At 36.4% G+C, this 25097-nt stretch overlaps 1 protein-coding gene across 4 annotated transcripts in view; it reads right to left on the bottom strand.

Moving 5' to 3' along the window:
• The window catches only part of Cdc42bpa (CDC42 binding protein kinase alpha), a 205275-nt gene that overhangs the window by 34512 nt on the left and 145666 nt on the right, over positions 1-25097 (bottom strand). For all 4 annotated transcript variants that reach the window (XM_052201219.1, XM_052201217.1, XM_052201220.1 and 1 more), the window contains 5 exons: positions 22710-22834; positions 20578-20683; positions 19781-19929; positions 17466-17557; positions 13740-13816 (listed from right to left, as the gene is read on the bottom strand). In XM_052201219.1, the coding sequence (XP_052057179.1) occupies positions 13740-13816; positions 17466-17557; positions 19781-19929; positions 20578-20683; positions 22710-22834 (549 nt within the window). The remainder of the gene's footprint in view (positions 1-13739; positions 13817-17465; positions 17558-19780; positions 19930-20577; positions 20684-22709; positions 22835-25097) is intronic.

The following is a 25097-nucleotide window of genomic DNA, read 5'->3' as shown; positions in this document are numbered from 1 at the left end:
TCTGACTCACACTGCCCATGTGCGAAAGCAAAAATACTAGATGACCATCCCCTCGGCACTCATTTTAGCAATAAGGGGCTGGAAGCAGTCAAGTCTCCCACAACCGGAGAATGTTTATACTCTGTGAGTGCTGTGCATGTCATTATAGCAGTTCTTCTTACCACTGTTTTGTAAAGCTCTAAGTCATAGCTGATTTCCAAAACCAAAACAAAAAATGGTAAGAAATATGTCCCAGATCCAGTGCAATCCACAGAGATGATGTCAACAAGCCATTCTTCCTAGTGGTGACTCATGAGACCATTACCCAATATCTTTGGCTTAAAACTTATATAGAAGATACAATCAATGACCTAAATGCACATTCTGCAACGTGCTATTAGTTTACAGGTAGTCTTTGGGGGAGAAAACTGACAATGGGCTGCTTAAAGCAATCGGCTGACATAAATTGTTAACAGAGTATTTTTGACTCTTAAGAGGCATGGTTTAGTTGAGTGAGTACCCACGGCTAATTGAGTAGTTAGAATACACTATCCAGCTGCTACAGTCGTTCAGTTGTTATTCCAGTAACAATTTCATTTCTAAGTTATGTTTATGATGCAATGATTAGTTATAGCACGGCTTATTAAACTCATTAGAATAATTAAAGAACACAAATCAAGAATGGCACCTTTTGTGCCATGTGCCTACAGTTTGTATCTAATAATGCTGTTTCCACAAATTTTGAATGTAATGTTTACAGAAGCATATGTCTACACACTGCTCGAGGTAAAAACTACCTTTACCTCTCTACCTATCTATTTTTGCCTATTTTATGTGAGTGGTAATTTTCTATTTCTCTCTATATCATCAAAATGTAATGACATCTAATGAGCCATAGCTTAGCACACAGTGTACTTTATTAGACAGATTTCACTTAACATTTTCAGTGCCCTTTCCTGAACCCAAGTGTGCAGCTGTGGAGCAAGGCTGCCCCCAGGAAGCCCCTTAACGGGCCCAGCTTCTCAAGACGTGGAAGGAGACATGGGCCTCGACTGGATGTAAAACTTAATGCTCAGGGTTCCATATATAAGTGTTGTTAACTGGATCAGTCTAGGAAAATGTCAGGAAAAAAAACCCAAGAAATCACTTTTTAACAGCATGGAGCTCTTATAACATGGTCATGACAACAACTCAGTTTGAGTCTTCACATTCAGGATGGCATTGCACAAAAGCACAGGTTTACTACGTTTGTTAAATATGGAGAACTATACTCTGGCAGCTGTATGGGAGCTATGGGTGAAGAGTGAAAACGTTAGGAGTAGCCCTCCCTGGGCAATGGGCACAGGCAGGCACTCAAACAACTCCTAAGCAGTTAACCAAAGCTCCAGCCCAAGCCTGCTGCTCACCTCTTCCCGTGAGCACTGGCTTACGCGGTAACTGGTACTCCATGTAAAACAGTTAAAGTTCACACATAAGAATCATATATATGAGATAAGAGATGCATGCTATAAATTATACAATTTTGTCCTAGACAATGAAATTTAGTTCTTTTCAAGGTATTAATTAAAAGGACAAGGAATTTAGTAGGAGCTTTGTGTTTGACACTCACGTCAATCTTATTTTACAACAGAAGAAATATTATAGTGAGATGTACCCTTTAAAGTTAAGTACTCTTAGAAACTGAAAATGTTTTGGATTAAAAGTTAGCATGAAACATAGACAACCTTCATGAATCATAGGAAAATTTCAAAGTTCCCAGGACTTAGTTAAAGAAGATAACTTGGAAAGATCAGGTAATTTGTTTTGAATGTAGTATATGAAAAACAGCAATGTTCTAACAAAAGGACTAAACTACTTTCTCTTATTATTACTATGGTTACTTCTGGTGAGGGGACATGATGATAGACAATGTACCCCTTGTAAATTATAACTGATGAAAGATTTAAGTACAGACATGAGAATATGAATTAACAAAGTAGATCAGAACACATACTAAAATGATAAAGACCTAGTATATGGAACTAAGTGAACAAATAAAACTTGTTAAAACTCTAGGTTGAATGGTAAGTGATCAGGATTAGAGAGATCAGAGACAGTTTCCCAGACAGTAACTTTCCAGATCCCTTTTTCATGCAAATCAGGGTTCTGGGTACTTGGATTCCATGTCTAAGTATACAAATAATTTTCTCAATTTGGGTCTATTAGTTCATGTACAGTTAGATTAGAATATAGGACATAGTTTTAAAATTCAACTTGCTACAACTTAAGAGTCACTAGAAATGGGAGTCTCAGTGAGGAATTATCTAGGTCAGTGGCCTATGGGCTTATCAGTGAGAGAGTCTTTTGACTGCTGTGATTTAGGGAGAATCAGCTGACTCTGGGCAGGGGCATTCCCTAGGTAGGATGTCTTGAGCTGTGTAAGACAAGAACAACCTTGATGAGGGCAGGCAGGCATTGTGAGGGCATTATCCTCTCTGCTACTGACAATGGATGTGGCTGGCCAGCTTTGGGACTTTGTGAGATCCATGAGCCAAGTAAATAGTTTCCTATATTGCTTTTGATCAGGTGTTGGGTTTGGGGCTTTTGGTTTTTTGTTTGTGTTTGAAATCACAAAAACAGAAATCAAACCACAATAAAAACTGTTCTGGAGTTGTGATATGGTGCTCATATAAAACTGTCACCTTTTAGTCAATATGGAGAATTGTTATCATCTGGTAAGTTTACAGGAGTTATAGACTAGGAATGGTGGACACAGGAGCAGCCCTCTATGGGTATATCCGGCAAGGCCTCTGAGGGTGGTGGGCATAGGCCACCATTCAAACAGTCCATGACGTATGGGCTTGGTGAAGATAACCAACAGCTAGTTACTAATCAACTTAAGTCTTTTGTTTTTAGGTTGTAAAAACTAGAACTGCTGAGGGATACCACTACCAGCTCTGTATGTGTAGTGTAAGATGATTCCATAAACTGGTATGCTTTAAGAAGTTGGAAGTTAGGCCTGAATCCAATTCTTCACTGCACAGCCAGTCCTCTATGTTCTACCAAGGTGCTGCCACGACAGAAACATTCAAAGCAATAAGAATCAATAAGAGGAGAGTAAAAGAATCAAATGAGTCTCAAGACAAATTTGCCCCATTCACAACTTTATTTAGGGGCAGCTAAGGAGAAGGTAATCAAACTATATTATTAGCTATATAAAACAGAGTGTTTCTCACTTCTTACATTATCCTTATTCTATTGTCTATTTAATTATATAAATTGCAAGGTAAATAAGCAGCTCTGAAATATTTTACAATAAGAACATAAAATGACTCAATCACACAAGTTGCTATGGAGTGTCCCAGTGGAAGATTTGTTACACATCAAAAACTGTACTATTTTAAGAATAAGTTAATTTTTTTTGAGCTATCATGAAAGCACTTATACTCAACAGTAAGACCAAAAAAAAAAAACCCCCAAAAAACAAAACAAACAAACAAACAAACAAAAAACCCTGGATACAAGGTAATTTTGTGAAAAGGAATAAACAGTTCAAATGACTTTTACCTCTAGGTCTTCTAACTTCAGTATCTCTACAGTCAAGGGCAGATAGCTTGTGTTTTTCATTAATACTAGACCCAAGTTTTACAGCAGGCCTAGTCCCTGAGTTATGGGAACATGGACCAAAAGAAGTGAGCACAGTGCTATACTGTCCAGCCCCAAATCAGAGCAGGCAGCTGCACCACCTTCTCATCCACGGTGAACAGGACTTTCTATCACAAAACTGGCAGTTTATTAAGCAGTGTATTGACCAGAGTCAGGTGTTAAAACATTTACCAGCATGCTCTAGGATCCCATGAAGATGTGGCATGGCAGCGAGTGAGCTGCTAGACAAGGAAAAAGACTCACTATCAGTTTAATTTGTAATTGCTGACTTCAGAATTCTTGAACCCTTTAATAGAAATCTTTTTCTTTTAAAGAATTTCTGCCATGTATTAATTTATTGTTTCTTCTTAATCACTTTTCAGTGTCAATGAAAGAGAACAAAAATAAGGAAATAAAAATTATTTTCTTAGCTGCATCAAGTAAACCCAGGCTATATTGAAAAACATAGAACTATTTTATAAAGACAAACCAGTGTTAGCTACAATAAAATAGAACAGCAAAAGTTATCCTATGTGCATTTAGACCTGTATGCTCTTAAACTAGAACTCAATTTCATTAAAAAAATCAAATTAGTTTTCTTTTTAAAAGAAACTAAGTAACTACATAGCAGTAGAATTTTGAAATGGTATTGAGCAGGAATATTAAAAAAAAAATCCAACCATATAATTTACAATAACATTCTGATTTTTGAAAACAAAAAACACTATGGAGTTTGAAAATTACCACCCTACTTTTCTATTCATAATTCTAACAAATGCAAGAAACAAAGAACAAAATTGAACTGAAAACACTCATGGCAAAAAAAATTTTTTGATCAAACTTAAATCTTTTAAAAGATTCTATTAAAAGCAGAAGCTAAGGAAATAAAGACACTGCATTGTCGTTGTCACATTGTCCTGGGATTGCTGCCAGTATGAATATTCTCTCAAATGCAGCATATCAAGGCAGACAGGAAAATATTGCATATGCTCTTCATCAGAGCTTTAATAATCACCTGCATGACTGTGGTTTTCATTTTAACTATAATTAACTATAATTGCATTCTAATCTTTACCATGTATTTGTAATTAATGGTTTATTTTACCATCATAAGTACTTAACAAAAACTTCAGGATATTCATTAAATAAACTAGAATTAAAGATGCCTAAGATTGATTTTAAGATTAGCTGACAATAATTCATATACACAAACATAAATAACATTTTTACACAGAGCACTCTAAAATCTTTTAAAAAATGTAATCATCATTTCTATATTTAACTCATGGACACTACTAAAGATATTTAGAGCATTAAGTCCAAGTAGTTAACTGAGTTACTAATATAGTAAAAGCCAATAAATATGATAGACACAAGAGGTACAGTCTGTCTGATATTGTTCAGACAGACCTTGGAAGCAAATCTTAATCCAACAGTATAAAAATTTACTCAATATTTTAAAATTATAATCCACTGAGAAAGAGTACTTTAAAAATATTTTTTCTATTCTTATTAACGCATTTTCTCTAAGAAAACATATTTTAATGACTTATTCTAATGAGTAGGAACTAGAAGACATTTACTATACTTTCAGTTTTGTTCATGCTCTCCTAATTCAAATATATAATGTGTATGTGTATAATCAAAAGCCAAATATTGTGATTTTTTTTGTTCATAATGCGTGACAGGGTCGTGAAAAAAGTCCACAATGGTCCCTGAATGTATTAAGATTTTTTTTTTTAGCAAATTATCTTCACATTTTTAAAGTACTGTCTGATTTTCAGATGATTTCACCAAGAACTCCTCCCATTCATTGCACAGCATAGTTTTGTAATAAGCAAGAACTACGACAGTGGCCATGACTGTGTCATCCTGACTCTGCGTCCCCGATACTCTGTACCTCTCAAGATGGCAGAGCCACCCAGGCGGCAGCGCCTGCCTGCACACGCAAATTGTTTTAAAGTAAAACACAACTGATATATAATATAGATAATAAATTATAATTTAGTAAAAATCAGCATGCATCTAATATATTGTTTATATCAGAAACTATAATTTGAAATAAAAAATCTACTTTTTTTAAAAAAAAAGTCAAATTTGTTTAGCTAGAAGCATTCTTGAAATAAAGAAGCTAATGTTTTGTGTTCAGAACACAACATTAGTTTCACAAACTTTTAGTGAAATAACTATTTCTGTTAACTGAGCTTATGACCCACTTCTAGTATTACAGAAGTATTATTTCATTTGGAAAATAGTAAATATAATATTGTATCATCCTGTAACAAGTAAAAATTACTTAATCTTATAGACTCAGGTATAATCTTACTAGTTACATTATTTTTGGAAATTTCTTTATGGGAATTTCTCCTAAAGTTATTTTCAGTATTTTGACTTGAATATGGACTCTATAAGAAAAGTAACAGGAAATTAAGCTGTATGTTGGCTCTTTATGGTCTCTGCTCCAAATTCTAAAGGAACAATCTGAAATGAGACAGTCTGAGCCTTTCAGTATTAAAAGAATCAGATGGAACTCTCCCCAAGTCATTTGTATCCATACATTAACAATACTATTTATAACATTTTTCTTATAGCATACTTAATTTATTACTTAATAGAACTTTATGCCTTCAACCTGCAGATGAGGTTTAATAGCATAGGAATGGCCAACTCCTAGATGTTTCCTTATTTCTGTGCTATTTCAGGGTAAAGAATTTTAAGTTTACAAAAGCAATTAACCATCTGAAAACATGGTATATATGAAATCCTATGTCAACATTAGACACAAAGTCACAATAAGGAATGGTAAGTATTTGTATCCTAGGGAAATAACAACGTTACAACTATGTCCCAGAGACTACTTTACAACACCACTAGAAAGTTCCCACTTAACTACTGGGCAATTTAGACTTCTTCAATTATGTCCTTAAAACACATTGCTTTACAAATTAAAGAAAAAAGTCAGCTCCTAAGCCAAGGAGGGACTGAAGGAAGCTGGGAAAGGGAATAATCAGGACTACCAAACTGACAGGCTCTGGTTAATGGCACCTTATTAGATGTTGTCATATAAAGATGCAGGGTTAGGGGTGAAAATCATAGAGTAGTCACTTCCCTCAATTATTTTTTCTTATTTCTTGAGTCAATGAAATGTTCTGTGGCCAAATCTCCCATAGTGTACATGGATTACTAATCAGGTAAAACTAATATTTAATAAAATCATCAATAAAATAAACCATTTCTGAATTATAACTTTATTAAAAACAAGCCATCGTAAATTCATTCAGATCACAGGCTGATACTTCAAATCTAGTATAGATGGGCAGACAGATGCTAACCTTCCCATTACAAAATAGTTACCACATTTCAAGATTAATTTGATAGATACAAGTATATACTGGCTTAACTTTATAAATATCAAAACAATCAAGATATATGTAGAAGCAGAAATCTTTTATAGACCTGTGTTAATAGAGGGCAGATGAACTCATAGATCCACTGAGTCCAACACTGCCAGTTGAGGGGATGCTCAAATTATCTGTAATGCTAGCCTTACTCATGTTTGTGTGACAACCCTTCATCAGCTCAGAAAGAACACAAGAATCAAAGGCCATCCTACTACCTCTCATGTTCACCAACAAGTATTTCATCTCCAACTTTTCATCTCTAGGAACTTTGGAATAAAGGTGCTTGCTAATCATGAAGCTGACAGCTTAAAGTTACACTTTTTATCTTCCAATGAATGTCTTTTAGAGCTATTTAACACTGCATGCATCTTCGTGGTGTGTCTGGCAGGTGCTGGGACAGGCTGGCTTATGAAAGCCCACAATCTTTCCACATACTGGTTCTCCACCTGGAGCATGTAAGAGCCACACAGGGCCTGGGAAGTGGCCAAACACTTTGAGGTCCAGATGCATGGAGCTCACACTGGCAATGGAAGATGTTTCCAGAGTCAATAATGTATAGAAGCTTTTTAAATCTTGAAGCTATCTTAGATTACAAAAAAAAGCATTATTAAAATTATTTTCCTAAATCTATACTGTGTAAGATATTTAGGGAAATTCCTTTAACATCCATTAAGTACCTACCTCACAATTTCTTCAGAACCAATCTATGTAAAATCCAGTCAACAAGGTCTACAAATGGCCTGGACACTACACATTTGAGTGTATCAGATTTTCTATGAGAAACTATTTATCTTGTATTTCAATAACTTAGACGGCACACTTTTAAAAGGTATCTTAATGTTTTGAGGCTCAGTTGTATAAATTTACATGAAGAACATTCCTAAAGCTCTGCTGCCAAAGCCAAAACTGAGGACTAGAGAGAGCCACAGGGAGGGGAGGGAAGAAGAGGAGAAGCAGCAGGAGCAGCAGCACATGCAGGAGAGGTGCAATGACACATGGGGCATGCTCAAGGGCTCTGCAGCCAAAGGCCGGGGCAGGACACAGGCAGAAGGCATTGGGACAGCACACAGTGCGAGAGTCTCTTACACGTCTGCCTTTGCTAGCTGGAGTACAGGACGGAGAGCGCTTCAACAGAGAGAGAACACCACGTTACACATACTCATAGGACAGGCCCCAGGCTCTCTGTACCAACATATAGCATACAGACATATGTGCAACACCATCATTTTGATACATTCAAATACACTGATATCCAGGAAAAAGTGTAGGATAATAACAATAAGGAAACAAGTGCTCAGATGTGGTCTAAGGCTGAAGTGTTCACTGCACACACAGAGTGATCCACACGGCAGAGTTCCATCAAGTCGTAAATAGTTTCAACAATGGGTCTATTTAATTTTGAATTACTGTTTGCAAACATTTAATAAAATTTATTCAAACCACAGTAAAACACACACACACACACACACACACACACACCCCACTCATGAAATATATAATTAAGGAGTTTGGGTTTATACCTTTACATACCAACTCCTACTCTTTTTCAAAGGTGACTTTTAAAATGCTGAGAGCTAAGTTAGGAAACATCAGCACTGACAACAGAGAAAACAAGAGCACAGTTCTAATCTGTCCACCTTGACAACATTTTCAGACCTTGAGATTGGCTATGTGAAAATGTAAGGTCTGTGGATCACCATGAGAGCGATGGTAAAATCATGACACTAGCGAAGGGAGGAAGCATGACTGAGTTCAATATTCTGGAGCATTTCAATAAGATTTTAATTGAGGCTAAAATTTATGTATAAACTCTGCCTGCTGAAATAAATTATTTCTCTTGTTTGACAGAATATGAGAAAGAAAAGCAATATGAGGTAAGCAGAAAGCTGGATTACAGATCCAGTATCTTCTTCCATGTCTGAACTTCAGATACTAGAACTTTAATTTCTATTTGTCCTCATCTGGTTGGCTATGCAGAAAGTGAGGCTGAGACTCATGTGAACTCACCAGGATTAGGGATATGTATGGAGCTGAGTGAAAAGGAAAGGTAGAAGAGATATGGATTTCCACAGAAGAAGAGATTATGTTATTTTTCTACTGCAATTTAAATACGGGAAGCCCTTCCTATATCCTGTTGTCATGGTGCCCTTCATTTCGTAAAACTATGTGTCTTTTTACGTGTGTTAAGAAATGCCACACAAATCCTGTCTCTACACTTGTGTTTTTCCCTAAAGATGAAAACCCTAAAAGTCACCCTTGCTAAGGCCACTCTTACAGACAGGAAGGTGTGATAAACAAAGGCTTAGGCCACTGTTCTCGATATTTTCTAGGGTTCTTCTGAAGTCCACACTGTGTGCAAACTGGCCAAACAGCCGACCTCTTACATTACAGCTGCAGAATACTGAGCACACCCCCTGCTCTGCCTGATTCTTCTCTTTCCTGGGGATCAAAATGATTGAAGTTACATAAACCAAAGCGATTCCTACACAGGATCAACCACACAGCTTGACTTAAGGCACTCTGCCCTTACCATCTCCCCATCCTGATAAAAATTCCAGCATTCATATGAATTGTAAATAAACAGACAAAACAATCTCAGGAAAAATAGTGAATAGGAGACTAGACCCATGTTGTTCTAAACAATGAAATGGTAATTTCAGTAGCCCAAATCAAAGAATAAAAGTAGGAGAAGAGCAGAAGGTAAACTTGGAGGCAAGGACTACTAGTAATAAAACCGAGAACTCTGAAGATAACCCTGGACATGTGTGTGGGGAAGAACTGAGAAGACAGATGATATGTAGACACAACACCAAATCAAACTTGTGATCCCTCTGTCCTAAATGTGGAGGCTCCAGCTGCAATTAAACCTTAGTCCTTCAACATTCCTTTCTATAGCAATAACAGAAGACAGAAGGGAATGACCAAAAGGATGGTATTTGAGGTTCGTTAAGGACTAGAACATACTTACTGCAGGGAAAGTCACACATTATAAAGAAGATGCATAATAGGTATAGGATAATAGGTATATAGATATAGGATAAAGAAGAATGAAGATTCAATCACTCCTTAAGAATCTAAATACCTAACAATAGGAGCTACTGAACTTGTGTTTCATAGTATCATATGATGGATGTGAAACATGAAGTACTGAAACATAATTTTACTGACTTTAATAATAAAATGAGTGAATGGTTAACACTGGGAAACAGTCATAGTTATAAATAACAAACAAAATAACAAGAGGGTGATATAATAAGGTATAAATTAAGAACAGAAAACTTTTTTTTAAATGGGAGCTCACTGTTAGCTCTCCCTCTAATAGAAAAAAAACCTATCATTTTCCAACAGTAATGGGATTCAACAATTCCAAAGAAAGTGCTATGGTTTATATTGCTAGCAAGTGGAAGGGTAAGAAGTGAGGAGCACGGACAGCAGCATTTCAGTGAAATCACACTGCCAGGCAAGAGACGGAGCTAAAGGTGAAGAGAACACAACCAAGCTAGTAAGGAAGTACACTAAAATTCTTGAAGGCATTATACAATTCCTTTAAATATTCAAACCACTTTATGAGACTAGCACCATAACTTCAACTATTTGTCAGATGGGTAAACCTAGGTATTTAAAGGCCAGGTAATCTCCTTCAAACTCCATGCTAGAAAAGTGGAATAGGCAGCTTATGAGCTTACCAGAACAATGGAAGAACAGCAACCTGTGCCTTGGTAAAGCGTGAAGCAAAACCAAACCAAAACAAAAATCCCCAAATAACCTGTATAGAAACTCAGCAGCGTTTGTCCATCAGCTCACTCCACTCACTGTGTACTAGGAAGCCCTCTGCCCCTTTTCGAAGATTCAGTGCTGTGCTGGGTGAGCTTGTGCCGTGTAACAGTTGCTGAGGGGTCTGAGAGGGAAAGTGCAGCTGGTAATGAATGGGTCTGGCTTGGGTGCACTTCCATTACACCTAAGGAGAAAGCTCAGAGCATTCCTGCCCTGCAGCAGGAGTCTGCAGAGAGGCACTCAGATCTCTGTGGAGATGCTCAGAGTTTACAACCTGAGTGCTTATGGAAAAGCAGAGGATGGAGGCAAGAACTTGTTTAGGAAAAGTGAAAATAGTTTATTGGTAAATAGAACTCGGTAATTTCCTCAAGTTTCCTAATGCGATAATGAAAGTACAATATTGTTTTAGCATAACAAACAGCAGACTGAGACATGGAATGTGATGTTTTCAGGACAGTTATCTTTCAACTATACTGCAGAACCATTAAGCATTATTGTTTTAAAAAGGACAAAAAAAACTTTATTTTGGAGGGGAACAGGTTTGAGAATATTTTCAAACACACCAAAAAGTCTCTTTGTTGTTTAGGAACTTGAAAAATAATATAAACATGTTGTGGATAGCCCTGGGCTTGTATTTTGATGCTAATTCCACTCCTCAGAGGGGCTGCAGATGAGTTGCCTTGTGAACCTTCTCCTCACCTTAACTTTTCTAATAATGGCTTGAGCCAATGATTGGGCAGGAGGAAGTGGGAGGAGCTGAGAGTCTAGGGGAGGAGCGAAAGGGAAAAGACAGGAGGAGGAGGAGCTACGGGGGATCAACCAGGATCAACAGAGAAGCTGCAGAGAGAGAGAGAGAGGCTCATGGCCTGGAGAACCGCAAGTTATATGGGATAATATAGATGGAAATAGAGTAATGTAGTGGGAGATCTGTCCAATCTAGGCTTGTAGCTTGTTTTGTTAACTGATTGAGTTGAGCTTTCTTTTACCGGAGAATTGGGTTGGAAACAAAGTAGCAACATAAACATTTTTCCTGTGAAAAATTATGCCGAAATCATCTTCTGAATATAATATTGTATTTTAACAAAATATTGGGAATAAAATATTTAATGAATTTCCCCTCATTTAAAACACTTTAATATACATTGTTTACATTTAAACTCTTTCATCTTTTAATTTCTGCAGAGTTTGTAAGATCAACAGGATATCAAAGATTCTAAGTCATCTACAGTGGAAAAGAAAGTGAAGGTAACAGCCGGTGCAGATGGGGATGATGCACCACACACTCACTGGAAACCTATGCAGTGTTAAATCTACACAGTTAGTTCAGATAGAATATATTAATGCAGCCAAATGGGGCATATAGTGCACAATTTACTTAAAATTACTTTACACATTAGAAGAGAAATATGTCTGCATTAAAATTTAATTTATATTCTTACTGTGTTATAATAAAACTAAGATGTTAACTCTTAAAATGTCACTTTTTTAATTACTCCATCAGAGGCTTCTTTTAAAGTAACAACACAGGAACAGCAAAGTGCTAAAGAGATAAAGAGAGAGTAAAAGCGAAACCATGAAAGACAAAAGAAACTGTTATCATGGACAGAGACAGTGCATAAGCAAGCGTTCCAATCTTTCTTGTAAAGAATGGAAACACAGAGACTTGCCAAAGGCCAAAGCATTTTTTAAAAGTGTTTTTTTTTTTTTTTTACTATATTACATTTAATAATGATAGACCATTATATTTATAAGAAGGAAGCATTTGGCTCACATGTGTTTCCAACTGGTATTTCTAAAACTGACTACATTACTAGGCAAATTCTTCAAATCAATTCACTGATCTTTTTTTACTGAAGGATGCATTGGTTGAAAATCAAAGACTTACGTCATCCAAAAAATCAATCAGTGAGGATGAGGAAGAAGAAAAGGAATCCTATTTAACGAATTCAGCAATAAAAAAAATAGAAAATATGAATGAAGCAATTTAATACAAACAAATAATAAATCAAAATTTTGTAAAACAATTGAAAGGCAAATGGCATTTGTTCAAATAAGTAAATGAGAAAAGCAGTTACTGTCACCACTGTCAAGAACTTAGGGATTACTTCTCAAAGAGTGATTCTTCCTCCCTTCCCCAAGAAATGAAATTCAATTACTGTCCCGGATGTAATAAAATGGCAGTGCATGGCAAATCACTGCTAATTAAATTAATGTACACTTTTGAAAATAATGACTGAACCAGGGTATCAGAGTCTCTGCCCACACTCTGCCGGATGGAAGGTAAGCGAGGAGAGGGACGACCTGTCACCTGTGCTCCCTGCACTTTCCAGTTCTTAGAGCCAAGCCTTGACATAGATTCCAGGATTTTTAACTGCTGCACAAGGCCATAACCTGTAACTTATATTTTCTGACATAAAACATACTTTGACATTATATTACTTTTTTCAGCAAAATATTTAAATAAGAAGGAAAGAATGACAAAAAGCCACATAATCACTATTTCAGAGTATAGCTAACAGTGTAGATGAGCACTTTTATCAAGAAGCATCTCTAGTGCACACTCCTTCAGGAACTGATTTGGAACACGAGCCGGCAGTAGCTATAGTGTGTGCTCTTGCTTTCAGTATTTTTACTGTGCCTCCAAGCTTTGGAGAAAAGGAAAATTATTTCAAAAATTGGGATTTTCCCTGCTTTCACCATTTCTTCAGGAAGTTGAAGTTGAAATTGCTTTCAAGTCTAATAACAGCTTTTGGTTTCAGACTCTTAGGTGTTTTTATTACATACAAATGTGGTCGTACTTCCATGGAATGCAGACATTCCTCCCTTACCTGTTTCTAATCACTTATTTATATGATGCTAGATTCTCTTATGCTGCTGCAATTAAAGTTTTACTACAAGTAACTTTAGGTCCCAGAGTAAGCCATAAATGGACCCCAGAGGGTCTTCGGAGCAGGTACTTACTTCCAATTGATCCAGAGCATCGGTAGGCGTATTCAAAAATGCCAAGAAAGAATGCTGTGAGTCTTGGTGCTCTATACCTAGAAAACAGCGGCAACTGTTTTTTTAAAGTAGAACAACTAAAAATAATTTTCATGGATAACCTCTCTTCTCTCAATCTATTACAGTTTTTAAAAATAAAACTGCTATGTTTTCAAAGTTATTCATATTAACTCTACATAGTTAAACCAAAATACTTAAGTGTTTCACAGACTCAACAGTTAAGCTAGACTAGTTTACACGATAGTCCTCAGTCACTAGTTAACCTCTCCGTCTCGTCCACCAGTTCTCAACCGCGGCTCATGACCCTTTTGGGGGTCGAGCAACCCTTTCACAGATATCCATAGCTTGTGTATCAGATATTCGCATTAAGATTCGCAACTGTAGCAAAATTACAGTTATGAACTAGAAACGAAGTAATTTTATAGTTGGGGTCATCACACATGAGGAACTGTATTAAGGCATCACACAGCATTAAGAAGGTTGAGAACCACTGATCTAATACATCATAATAAAATAAAATATCTTCAGGGAAATTTGAAAAAATATAAAACTAGAAGCTTGTCTATTTGGGATTTTTCTAAATTCATTTACCAGACAAACAATGTACATCTTTTGAAATATGTTTTAAAAAATAATCTTTTCAGCATTTATGAAATATAATATTTATTTCATTAATAAAATAAATATAGTTAATTATATTTTTCCTATTTCATGTATTACATTACTGAAAAATGAAGAATCCAAAATTCACTTTTTTCTCAGATTAATTTTTTTTAAAAAAAATGTACATATACTTTTTGGCTATGATAATTTAAATACAAATCTCAAAAATTCTCTAAATATAAAGATGATAATAAATATTAGGGGAGATAAAGCAGAAATCGCCTATAATTAATTTAAAAACATTTTGTATATATGAATGTTTTTCCTTCGTATGTCTGTATACCATGTGCAGGCAGTGCTTGTGGAGGTCAGCAGGAGGCATCAGAACCCTGGGACTAGTGTTACAGATGCTGTGAGCTACTCCGTGGGTGCTGGAGATTAAACCTGGTCTTCTAGACGCCCACCCAGTGCTCTGAACTGCTGAGCCATTTCTCCAGCCCCCACTGTACAGCTTTGACATTTCTATCATGAAAACTTGCCAACTGGTTTGTTTCTCTATCCAGCATAGGGCAGGTGCTCTTTGTATCTCTATTTGGGTGTATGACCATGCATATACATCTAGAGGTCAGAGGTCAGCTGTTAGGTTGCTTTGTCCTTCTCCATTTTGTTTTGTTTTGTTCTTGAAACATGGTCTCTTACTAAAACCAAAGTTCACATTTGGCTAAAATGGCTTGTCAGTGAACTCCAGGTTTTTTTTTCCCCCCTTCAGTGCTGGGATTTTAGGTGTATCATCCTGGGTTGATGGAAATGTGAATGCTCAGAATCTAAACTCAGATATCATGCTTGCAAAGCAAGCATTTTACAGTTAGTCATCTCCTAATCACTGATTTATGTGCATCTGAATATTAATGTTATTCTAACATAATTATCAAACAGGCAGTTCAGTATTTAGTCAACAGATATTTATCATGAGCCTATTATGAACACCTGAGATGGCTCAGCAGCTAAAGGATCTTGGTGCCAAGACTGAAGGCCTGAGTTCAATCTCCAAGACCCACAAAGTGAGAGAACTAAATTCTGAAGGTTGTTCTCTAACCTCTGTATTATGCAAAGGCATGTACCCCCCATCCACATGTCTGTCTGTCTGTCTCTCTCTCTCTCTATACCCCCCACCCACACACGCATAAATGTTGTAGCAGGTACTTTTCTAGATATTGGGAATAGTAAATAAAAAATAGAAAAGGACTATGCCCTCATTTTGTAAACTCAGTTAAATAGCACATTACATGATGCTGTAACATAATGAAATTTTGCAATATTCTGAATTAGAAAGCCTTTGTTTAACATGCTTTCATAAAGCAATGTGCCAGAAACTTAAAAGTCTTTTAAGTTTGGATATAATATAAAAAATAATGTAGTCAATTTGATCTGTCACAGGTGTCATTCTGGTTAAATTGCTTTTAGGGCCGCAGGCACTCATATTACGTATTCTTTTTCTTCCTTAATATACTTCTCCACTGTTTATTAATTAAACTCAAGCACGATCATTTGGTAGGATGGCTTATCCTGGTATTATGAGTTCTTATTCACGTTTGTCATGAAAAAATTCAATCAATGGGCTGGAGAGATGGCTCAGTGGTTAAGAGCACTGACTGCTCTTCCAGAGGTCCTGAGTTCAATTTCCAGCAACCACATGGCGGCACACAACCATCTGAATGGGGTTTCATGCCCTCTTCTCGTGTGTCTGAAGAGAGCAATGGTGAATACATAAAATAAATAAATTAATTTTAAAAAAAAGAAAAAGATATACAATCAACGGAAAAAGGTACCATAAAGTACCTTAGTGCTTTTAGGTGGTTAGACTGTTCTCCCTAGTATAAGCAGGCATTAAAGACCCAACCAGACCCAACCCTCTCTGTGTTATAGATATAGGAAATAATAGAGAAACTCTTAGCCAAAAACAAAGTCCTTATATAATCCAGTAATTAATGATGGCCATTGCCAGAAAAATGGAGTTTTGATAATTCTATCTAACATGTCTTTACTAAAATAAGTCACATTCTGAACTTATTTTTACTAAATCATCACCCTTGTAATGTCCACATTATGGAAAAATTGTATAAAACGTTTATATCATAGGGTTATGATATGCTCTGAGCTAGGTAGATGTGAAAAGAAGAACAAAAGTTTTCAAAAAAATACTAATATATTCTGGGAAATCTTAAAAGACAGACAGTGTGCTCTCTTGCTTCTCTCTCGTGCCCTTGCTCTTATCCCTGTTTCCTGTTTCCCCCTCTTTCCACGTGGTATCTTTTCTTTCTCTCTTTACTTCTCTATCTCATTTCTCTTCCTACTTTTCTATAATAAAGTTTTGGAACTATGAAAAAAGAGACAAACAATGTAAGCATCAACTTGGAAAAAAGACAACAAATACCCACATAATTCTTCATTAGTAAAATAATTAATATTGAGTTAGTCATCTTAATTATTTTATAGTTTCCCTGACTGTTTTTCCTGTACCCATAAGATTTTGTATACTGTAGGCACATAGAAAGTGATAATAAATGTAATCCTAGCACTCTGGGGAAGTGGGCAAGAGGATTCTGAATTCAAAAATACCATGGGCTATTCAACAAGACTGTCCCCAAAACAACTTCCCCCTTTTCAACTTTCTTCACTAAGTTCTTGTTACCATACAGTACCACTATTGAAGTGACCACCTCATATGACAGGTGAGAACATTATAAATACATCATAAAATACTTTTATCCCATCTCAAAAGTTACTCAAGAAGCATTTTTTAACATTGAGATAACAGTCAAGTTCATGGCAAAGCAGTTATTTTTGTAATTAAAAATTCTTAATATAATGTATATTAACTAATACATATTAGCTCATCCAGTCTGCATGTATATATCTATGCACATGTATCTACACATGACTATGTGTGTGTATGAACTCTCCAGGATGTGTACATGTGTGGTTGCTAATGGAAAGAATCCTCCATCTATGCAGTAAGCTGGCTCTTGTATAACAATGGCCATTCAGTACAGCAAGCGCTGATGCAAACACACATTCTCATACCCTTCTCAGATCTAAGCTCTTCAGTGTCCTTTATCAGCTGCTCGATTTCCGACAACAGTTCCAAGTTCTTCTTCTCTGAATCTTTCAGTTTACTTAAATAAGCAGGGAAAGGAAAACAGTCATTAGCTTTGTGTAGCTGGGCTTATTGGGTTTAAATATTTGTGAGGCTAAGTTAGAAGACTGTTAACTACTGCATAAAGACAAATGCAGCCTGCCACCCACTATTATACAAGTTAATAAAGCAAGCCAGGCTCACTCATTTAGGTAAAGATGGGGGCTACCAGGTCTGGGGTGCAGCTCAGTAGCAGAGCACTTGCCTGGCCTGTGTGAAGGAAGCCCTAGCTCAATCCTAGCATCGAAAAGCATCAGAACAGGATTGCTGCTATCGCACTGTGACCAAGGACTGAGCAGAGGCTACATGTGCCTTTATAAAACATCAGATGACCCTGAGGTAAATTATTACATTTAACAATATTATGAAACCAAAGGTTAATTTTAGAATCCTGTTAAACCTTCTTCATATATCACCATGTATAAGCTAGAACATACACACACATTTATATCTGTCAATCTGACTCAGCTTTGCTTTATGAACAAATGTGTAAACTGCAAGGTAAAAGCAAGAGGAAACAGACACTCAATGGCATTCGGTAATTCTTTATGTGAGGTCTACTTCATATTCTCCAGAAAAATTTCTCTTTCAATGCTTCACAAGCATATTTAACTAAAACATGCTTATTAATTTATGCCTGTCATTTACACCAAACGTTTATAATTCAACAGGAGTGTGTCTGTCCTTCGATAAGAAAAAAATGACTATAGCGTAAATCTCAGGGTGGCAAACCACTTACAGCTCAATTTGTAGTCTTGGGGTTCTTCTCAGGGTTTTGGAAGTTTTGAGTTTTTTGAGCCAGAAGGATTTTTAAATTTATAGTTTCATTTTTACTGTGAACTTACTATTGCTCCAGTGTTACCCACCAACTGATTATTTAAAGATTTATTTATGTTTCTTCACGTGTGTGTCTGTCTATATGAGTTTATATGAGTACCACATGCAAACAGACTCCCTAAGGAGGCCCCAGCGTTTTGGATTCTACAGAACTAGACTTACAGGCAGTTGTGTGGTGCCTGATCGAACTGCTGAAAACCAAACCTTGGTTCCTGCGAAACCATTGAGGACACTCAATTGCTAAGCCATCTGTCCAGTCCTGTAACTTATTTCTGAACCATTTTTGCATCTAATCCAATTAAAAACTTTTGTTTTATCATTTATGCATCTAAAATAGATATTTTACTGTTATAACAAGAATCAAGGGGGATATGTTTAGTAGCAAAATGCCCTGGATACTAGGAGTTTGCTTATTTTTAAATAAATAAAGGAACCTTGAAAATAATTATAATAAAAATAATCATAATTATTTTGCCTTTACAAAAGTTAACACCTCAAACCCCCAAACAAACACCCACAAAATTTAACATCAATAAAGTGACCATTTGACCAATAAAGTAAAAGGCCTATTGTAGACATCCCAATTTTCAGATAATTATATTTTGTTCTGGCTACAAGTTTTATTCTATACAGAATGTGAGAGAATTTTAGATTTAATAGAAAAAAACTGGGTTAACTAAGCTTTACATATGAGAACAGAAATAAAGAACGGCCTATTTAACATCAATGACCCATCTGTTGATGAGCTGAAGAGAACAAGGTTGTAGGAGACATTATCTGAACTCACATCTTTGCTTTTCAAATCCTGACACCTTTTTGTGGTCACTGTCTCACGTGTCTGTGTCTGGGTGTGTGTGCACAAATGTGTGGGACAGAGGGAGGGCAGCACCAGTGTCTTCCTCTTCACCTTAGGCTTGGAGATGAAGTTTCTCACTGAATTGGAGCTCACTGATCTGGCTAGCTGCCTGGCCAGTGAGCTGGAATTCTCCTTCTCTCTCACTCTTTTCTCCCTCTCCTCTCCTCTCCCTTCCCAGCCCTGGGATTATAGGCAGATGCTATGGCTCCCAGCATTTTTCTTAAATGTGGGGCTCAAATTTAGGTCTTCATGCTTATAAGGCAAGCACTTCAGTGACCGAGCTATCTCCCAATCTGGTTCCTCACTTTTGTCAGGGAGCTGGGGGAAGACCTTTGGCCTTGAACATGCCCCGCAAGCATTATACTACTGAACTGTATTCCCAATCTTTTGGTCTTCATTTTTTGCTTAAAAAAAAAACCAGACAAACAAACAAACAAACAACAACTCCTAATAGACAGGCAACAAAACATGTAACTTTAAAAGTCTATAAACTGGATTATTGGTCCTTACCATTCTGTTATGATGTTAGAGGCTTTGACTTTATTCAGTTCTTCCTGGATAGCTTGCTTAGCTCTTATTTCTGCATCCAGAGCAGACTGCAACTCTAGTCTAGCTGACATGTCCAGTTTTGCAAAGCGACGCATTTTCCAGGGCATATCCTACAGAATAATATGGCTATGTCTTAGTTCCCTATTTTATTCTAAAGATTAAATTTCATAGTACAAGTGAATCTAGCAGCTATTTTTATTTTTTAGTTATCATTTATTTATTTACTTATTTATTCTATTTATTTTTAATTAGTTATTTTATTTACATTTCAAATGTAATTCCCTTTCCTGGTTTCCCCTCCAAAGCCAACCTATCCCATCCCCACTTCCTGCTAATCACCAACCCACCCACTCCCTCTATCCAGTCCTGGCATTCCCCTATACTGCAGCATCCAGCCCTCTCAGGACCAAGGCCTTCTCCTCCCTTTGATGACCAACAAGGCCATCCTTTAGCAGCTATTTTATAATCAATATTAATGATAACTGAGTAGAACTAACACACAACTTGTGAAAATACATTTTCACTACATTTCAATACATTTCCAGAAATAACAGTAAATATATATAAGTAAACAACTGGTTTTTTTCTTTTCAGTTCCTTCAACAATAAGTAGCTACACAATGACAGCTAACAATAATGTGTTATATTTTCTTATAAAGATCTAAAATATTTCCCATGAGAACTTTTACGGTAGTCAGATTTATCAAGTGCTTTCTGCTGGTCAGAGATGAGCCTCTGTGTGGCCTGGCCGGGCTTACTGTTGCTCGTGTCCCCAAGCTGGAGTTTCTTAATGCTTCCAATTCTTCAGTCATTTTAGAAGCTAAGGCCTGAAGATAGCCTCGCGCGTCCTTCTCGTCGCTCACCCTGGAGGACACACACACACACACACACACACAGAGAGAGAGAGAGAGAGAGAGAAAGAGAGAGAGAGAGAGAGAGAGGGAGAGAGAGAGAGAGAGAGAGAGAGAGAGAGAGAGAGAGAGAGAGAGAGAGAGAGAGGTGGATACAGGAAAACTTCAGTGACATATGTAATTTAAAGCTTCATTAAGAACCAAGTGCCAAAAACGTAAATACTTAAAGAACTCCTTTAAAAGACTGGCCATACTGCTACTGCTCCCTGTCAGGAGGTGGGGACAGATCTATTAACTACTCGGTTATGTATGAATGGAAGCTGACAGTGTTTAGGGAAGCCCAGCTTACATCTGACAAACAGTAAATCATCTGTTACCCACAAACAATGACCCTCGAGATCTCACACTGGACAAATTTAAAGGCTTTCTGAAGACTACTAAGATTTCTCATTATCTAGATTCTCTTATTTAATCTCACAAAACATACATACTTTATTTAAAGCTTAAGTTAGAAAATTTCAAATATGATATTCTGCAGAAAACAGGGTTATAATGAAGCACCAATGTTTTATAAAAAATTAAATAATAATGAAAGAATAAAGGTTAAAACTTAAAGAAATCCAAATTCAGTTTCTATTTATTATCTTAAAGTCACAGAGATAATAAAAATCAGTTATGATTTAGACAGAAAATTTGTTAAATCATACATTTTTTTTTAAAAGGGTACAGTGACTAAAGAAGCATTCTAAGTTGATCCTGGTCTACCTCCACACACATACACTTTTAAAAATCAAATTTCCTACTGTGAAATTTCTAGTTATTTCAAGCTGTCTTATGGACCAGTGGCTAATGCAGCATGGTGCTTCACTGCAGTAGTTAAGCTGACTTCAGGGATGGCTCTCCATCATCCACAGTACTCTGCATCTTCACACAGCAGTTATTCCACTGCACGGTTCAGATGCTGCTCCTTTTTCTTCAGGAAGACCAAAAATTTGATGTTAGCCATGAGAACATGGTGAAAACTGTCTTTAAAAATGAACAACCAAGTTACTGAATGAATGAAAAATCCTTCCCTTATTTGGCTCACTTCCCATTGTCCTTGTCACTGGGAAGCAGAGCAGTGGGCGGGATCACAGGCTTTGGAAACACTGGCTGATAGAGCAATTTTCCAGCTCTACCCTTTATTATTGTTCAGCTCCATTATAAACTTGGCCAAATGTTAAAACGACTCCCTTTAGAAAAACAAATCCAATGGTGTAGATAGGAATTAAACACTAACAAACTAACAGTTCTGTTTTCTGGAACACAAGTAAATTTCCACAATCTAGGCACATGTGAAAGCAAAGATTACTTATCAGAAGAACTCTACAGTTAGGTCAGCATAGACATATTTGGGTTATGATTTAAGAAGGGTATTCGAAATCTGATAAAGGAAAGTAGAAAACTGATTAAGCTAATATAATCACAGGAAATTAAAATCCTTAATAAATAATAAATGGGTTTGTAGATATATAAAGGAACTAACTATTTTAATATAAAGGTTAAAATGGGTAAAGATTTAAATAAATATAAACGTTATTAAAAAAAGTCTTCACTAGGTTCCTCTTTCTCCATGTAGTAAAAGAGATGCAAACCTTTACAAGCATGGTAACAATCACTTAGTAAATGAAGATGACAAAATTCATAGTCCAAATAATCAAAATTAGTCCTCAGAGTGTAGGAAACAGTCTATGAATCTAAGCCCCAGTCAATCTTTCAGGACTTCAGAAATGCCTATGTGAACTGCTGTCATACTTATTGATCACCTTTTACATTTTTCTCAGGTTATCAGTTTCTTAAAATAACCATAAATATGGAATTTTGATCTTAGGGAACATCAAAAGCAGATGGAAGTGTTTCTCAAGTTCTTTTCCATTTTTACAAGCTTAAAGTAACTTTATTTCCATGGCAAAGGAAGACAATGAGGGTGTCAGGAACTCAGAGTCACACCAACCTGACCAAAGCCCTGCCCCAACCACAGCACTCTGGAGGGCACTCACCACTGAATTATCTCTGTGATTTGGGCTTCCCAGTGGGCAACTGATTCCTTCTTATCTGCTAGATCTTTGACCTCTTCTTCTAAGTGCTGGTTGCGCAAACTTAAGTTTTCATACAACGAAGTTAGCTGGAAGGTAGTTTGAAGGCATGAGTGGCTGAACAAGACATTACAGTACTTAGATACCTGCTATCACATCTAATAATGCAAAACCTTCAATTAAAACTGTTTGTCTTTTTATTATTCTATATAATAATACTTAGGACACATTGAAGAATTTGGAAACAATGAACGATTTGAAATTTCCTGCTTTCTTTGCCTTTTGCCAACCCCTACATGAAATTGGTCTTAATTGTGAATATTCATCAACTTGAAAAAGTTATCTAATTTCTCATGCCAAATCCCCTCTTCCTTCTTCTCTCACTCCTACCTCCCTTTTCTGCAAATGTCCTTTTAACTTATAAAATTATTATAAAGAATTACAAGCACATAAAAAAACTTGGCTGTGAGCCACCGTGTGTGTGCTAGCAATCAACCCCAGATCCTCTGAAGAACAACTGGTACTCTGGTCAAGGGGATACAATGCCCTCTTCTGGCCTCTATAGGCACTGTATACTGTGCCAAATAGGCACTGTCTGTACACAATGTATAGACATATAGGCAGGTAAAACATCTATAGACATAAAACAAAAATAAAGATTATTTAAAATATAAGAGAAACTATACAAATGAATACTAGTTCAAAAGAATAAAGAAAATGAAATAAAATAAATAATGTACTTATCAGTAAAAGTAATGGATGCTGTGAGTTCTTTAGAGCCCAACACCCAGCTTCAATAACCACCCTACCTCTCCAACAGTAATCTTCTTTCACTCATACTCCAGGAAAAAAATACATTTTTATTATACAAAATTATCTATAATAAATATTATTTTAAAATGAGGCTCTTTCACTTTAAATATAAGCATTTTATACCTAAATTTAAACTTGGGGCTTAGAAGATGGCTCAGTCAATAAGTTTTTGTTGTGCCAAGTATGAACACCTGAGTTCTGGGCCTCAGGACACAGGTAAAAGGCGACATGGAAAGAGGAACCTGGCACCTGCAAATCCAGCATAGGGCGGAGTAGAGGACTTGTAGCTCACTGTCCATCCAGGCCACACGAAGCAGTGAGCTTCATCTAATTTCAGCTTTAAAAAGGGGCAGGGGTGGGAGAAAGATCTACTGAGGAACATACCCACTGCCAACTTCTAGTCTCTACTCCATCTTCCTGTACATGCACGTACACACAAATGCTATAGAAACATTTGAAAACAAACTTCCCATTGTTGAAATTTCTATTTAGAAAAAAAGCTTAATCTAGGTTTCTTACGTTAAATCACAATCCACTGAGAATGTGACACAATTGTTTGGCATGTCATATTTTATTTGTAGGTTTCTTTATGAAACTCAACATTTAACCATTTACAAGGGTAGTTACTTTGTATCAGTGTTTGGAAAGTGCCTTCTCTTTTCTCCTGGTTTGCTTCTTTTCTTCTCTCCCACTGAGGTTTAGCTTTCCGTCTTTTACCCTCTGAGTACCATGTGCCTCTCTGGCTGCTTTTAGGATCCTATACTGGTACCTGCTTTGGGCAGTGTTGTGACTCAGCTTTATAAATTCTGGCATTTAAAAACGTATGCCTGTTTACACACACACACACACACACACACACACACACACACACACACACACGTTTTTAGATAATCTAGATCATTAATTCTTTAATATTGTTTTTGCAACAGTCTCACCCACTTCTTTTGAGAAAACAAATAGTGTTAGTTCTTCTCATCTTGTCTCCCACACTTTTATGTCTCCCACACTTTTATGTCTCCCTTTTAGTTTAGTTTTGTTTTGTTTTTTATTTTTTGAAGCCCTGTCCAACCCCAGTCTTTGTGTTTATTTAGTTGTGTATTTACTGTTTCCATTATGTTGGTAAAACTTTCTTTTTAAGTATTTTGGTAATTTAATTTTTCAAATTTTCGTTTGATTATTCTGTATAAAATCCAGTTACTTGTTCAAATTCTTCATCTCCTTTCTCAGACATATAATACAGTTATTTCAACATCAACGTATGCACATTGCATGTGGAGAACTAACTCTCACACCTCTGTTTATACTGATGGCCTTGTGCTCCTTCTCATTTTGTATTTTGTTTGTGCTGTTTTATCCTCCTGCTGTCTTTTCAGAGATTTGTGTGGGTTTGTTGGTATGCTTGGCAGTTTTCTTCAAGTATGTGATGTATTATGTACAAACATTTTCTTAAGTTAAAGTCTCATGCTACTACTCTCCACCCATTTCCTGACAAATGGTCCCCGCTGCTATCAGTTGCTGCATTTCTTTCTTCCTTGTACA

This window comes from Apodemus sylvaticus, chromosome 12 (genome assembly GCF_947179515.1).
Source record: "Apodemus sylvaticus chromosome 12, mApoSyl1.1, whole genome shotgun sequence".
In the NCBI taxonomy this organism is placed as follows: Eukaryota; Metazoa; Chordata; class Mammalia; order Rodentia; family Muridae; genus Apodemus; species Apodemus sylvaticus.
This window is presented reverse-complemented; position numbering and strand designations above follow the sequence as displayed.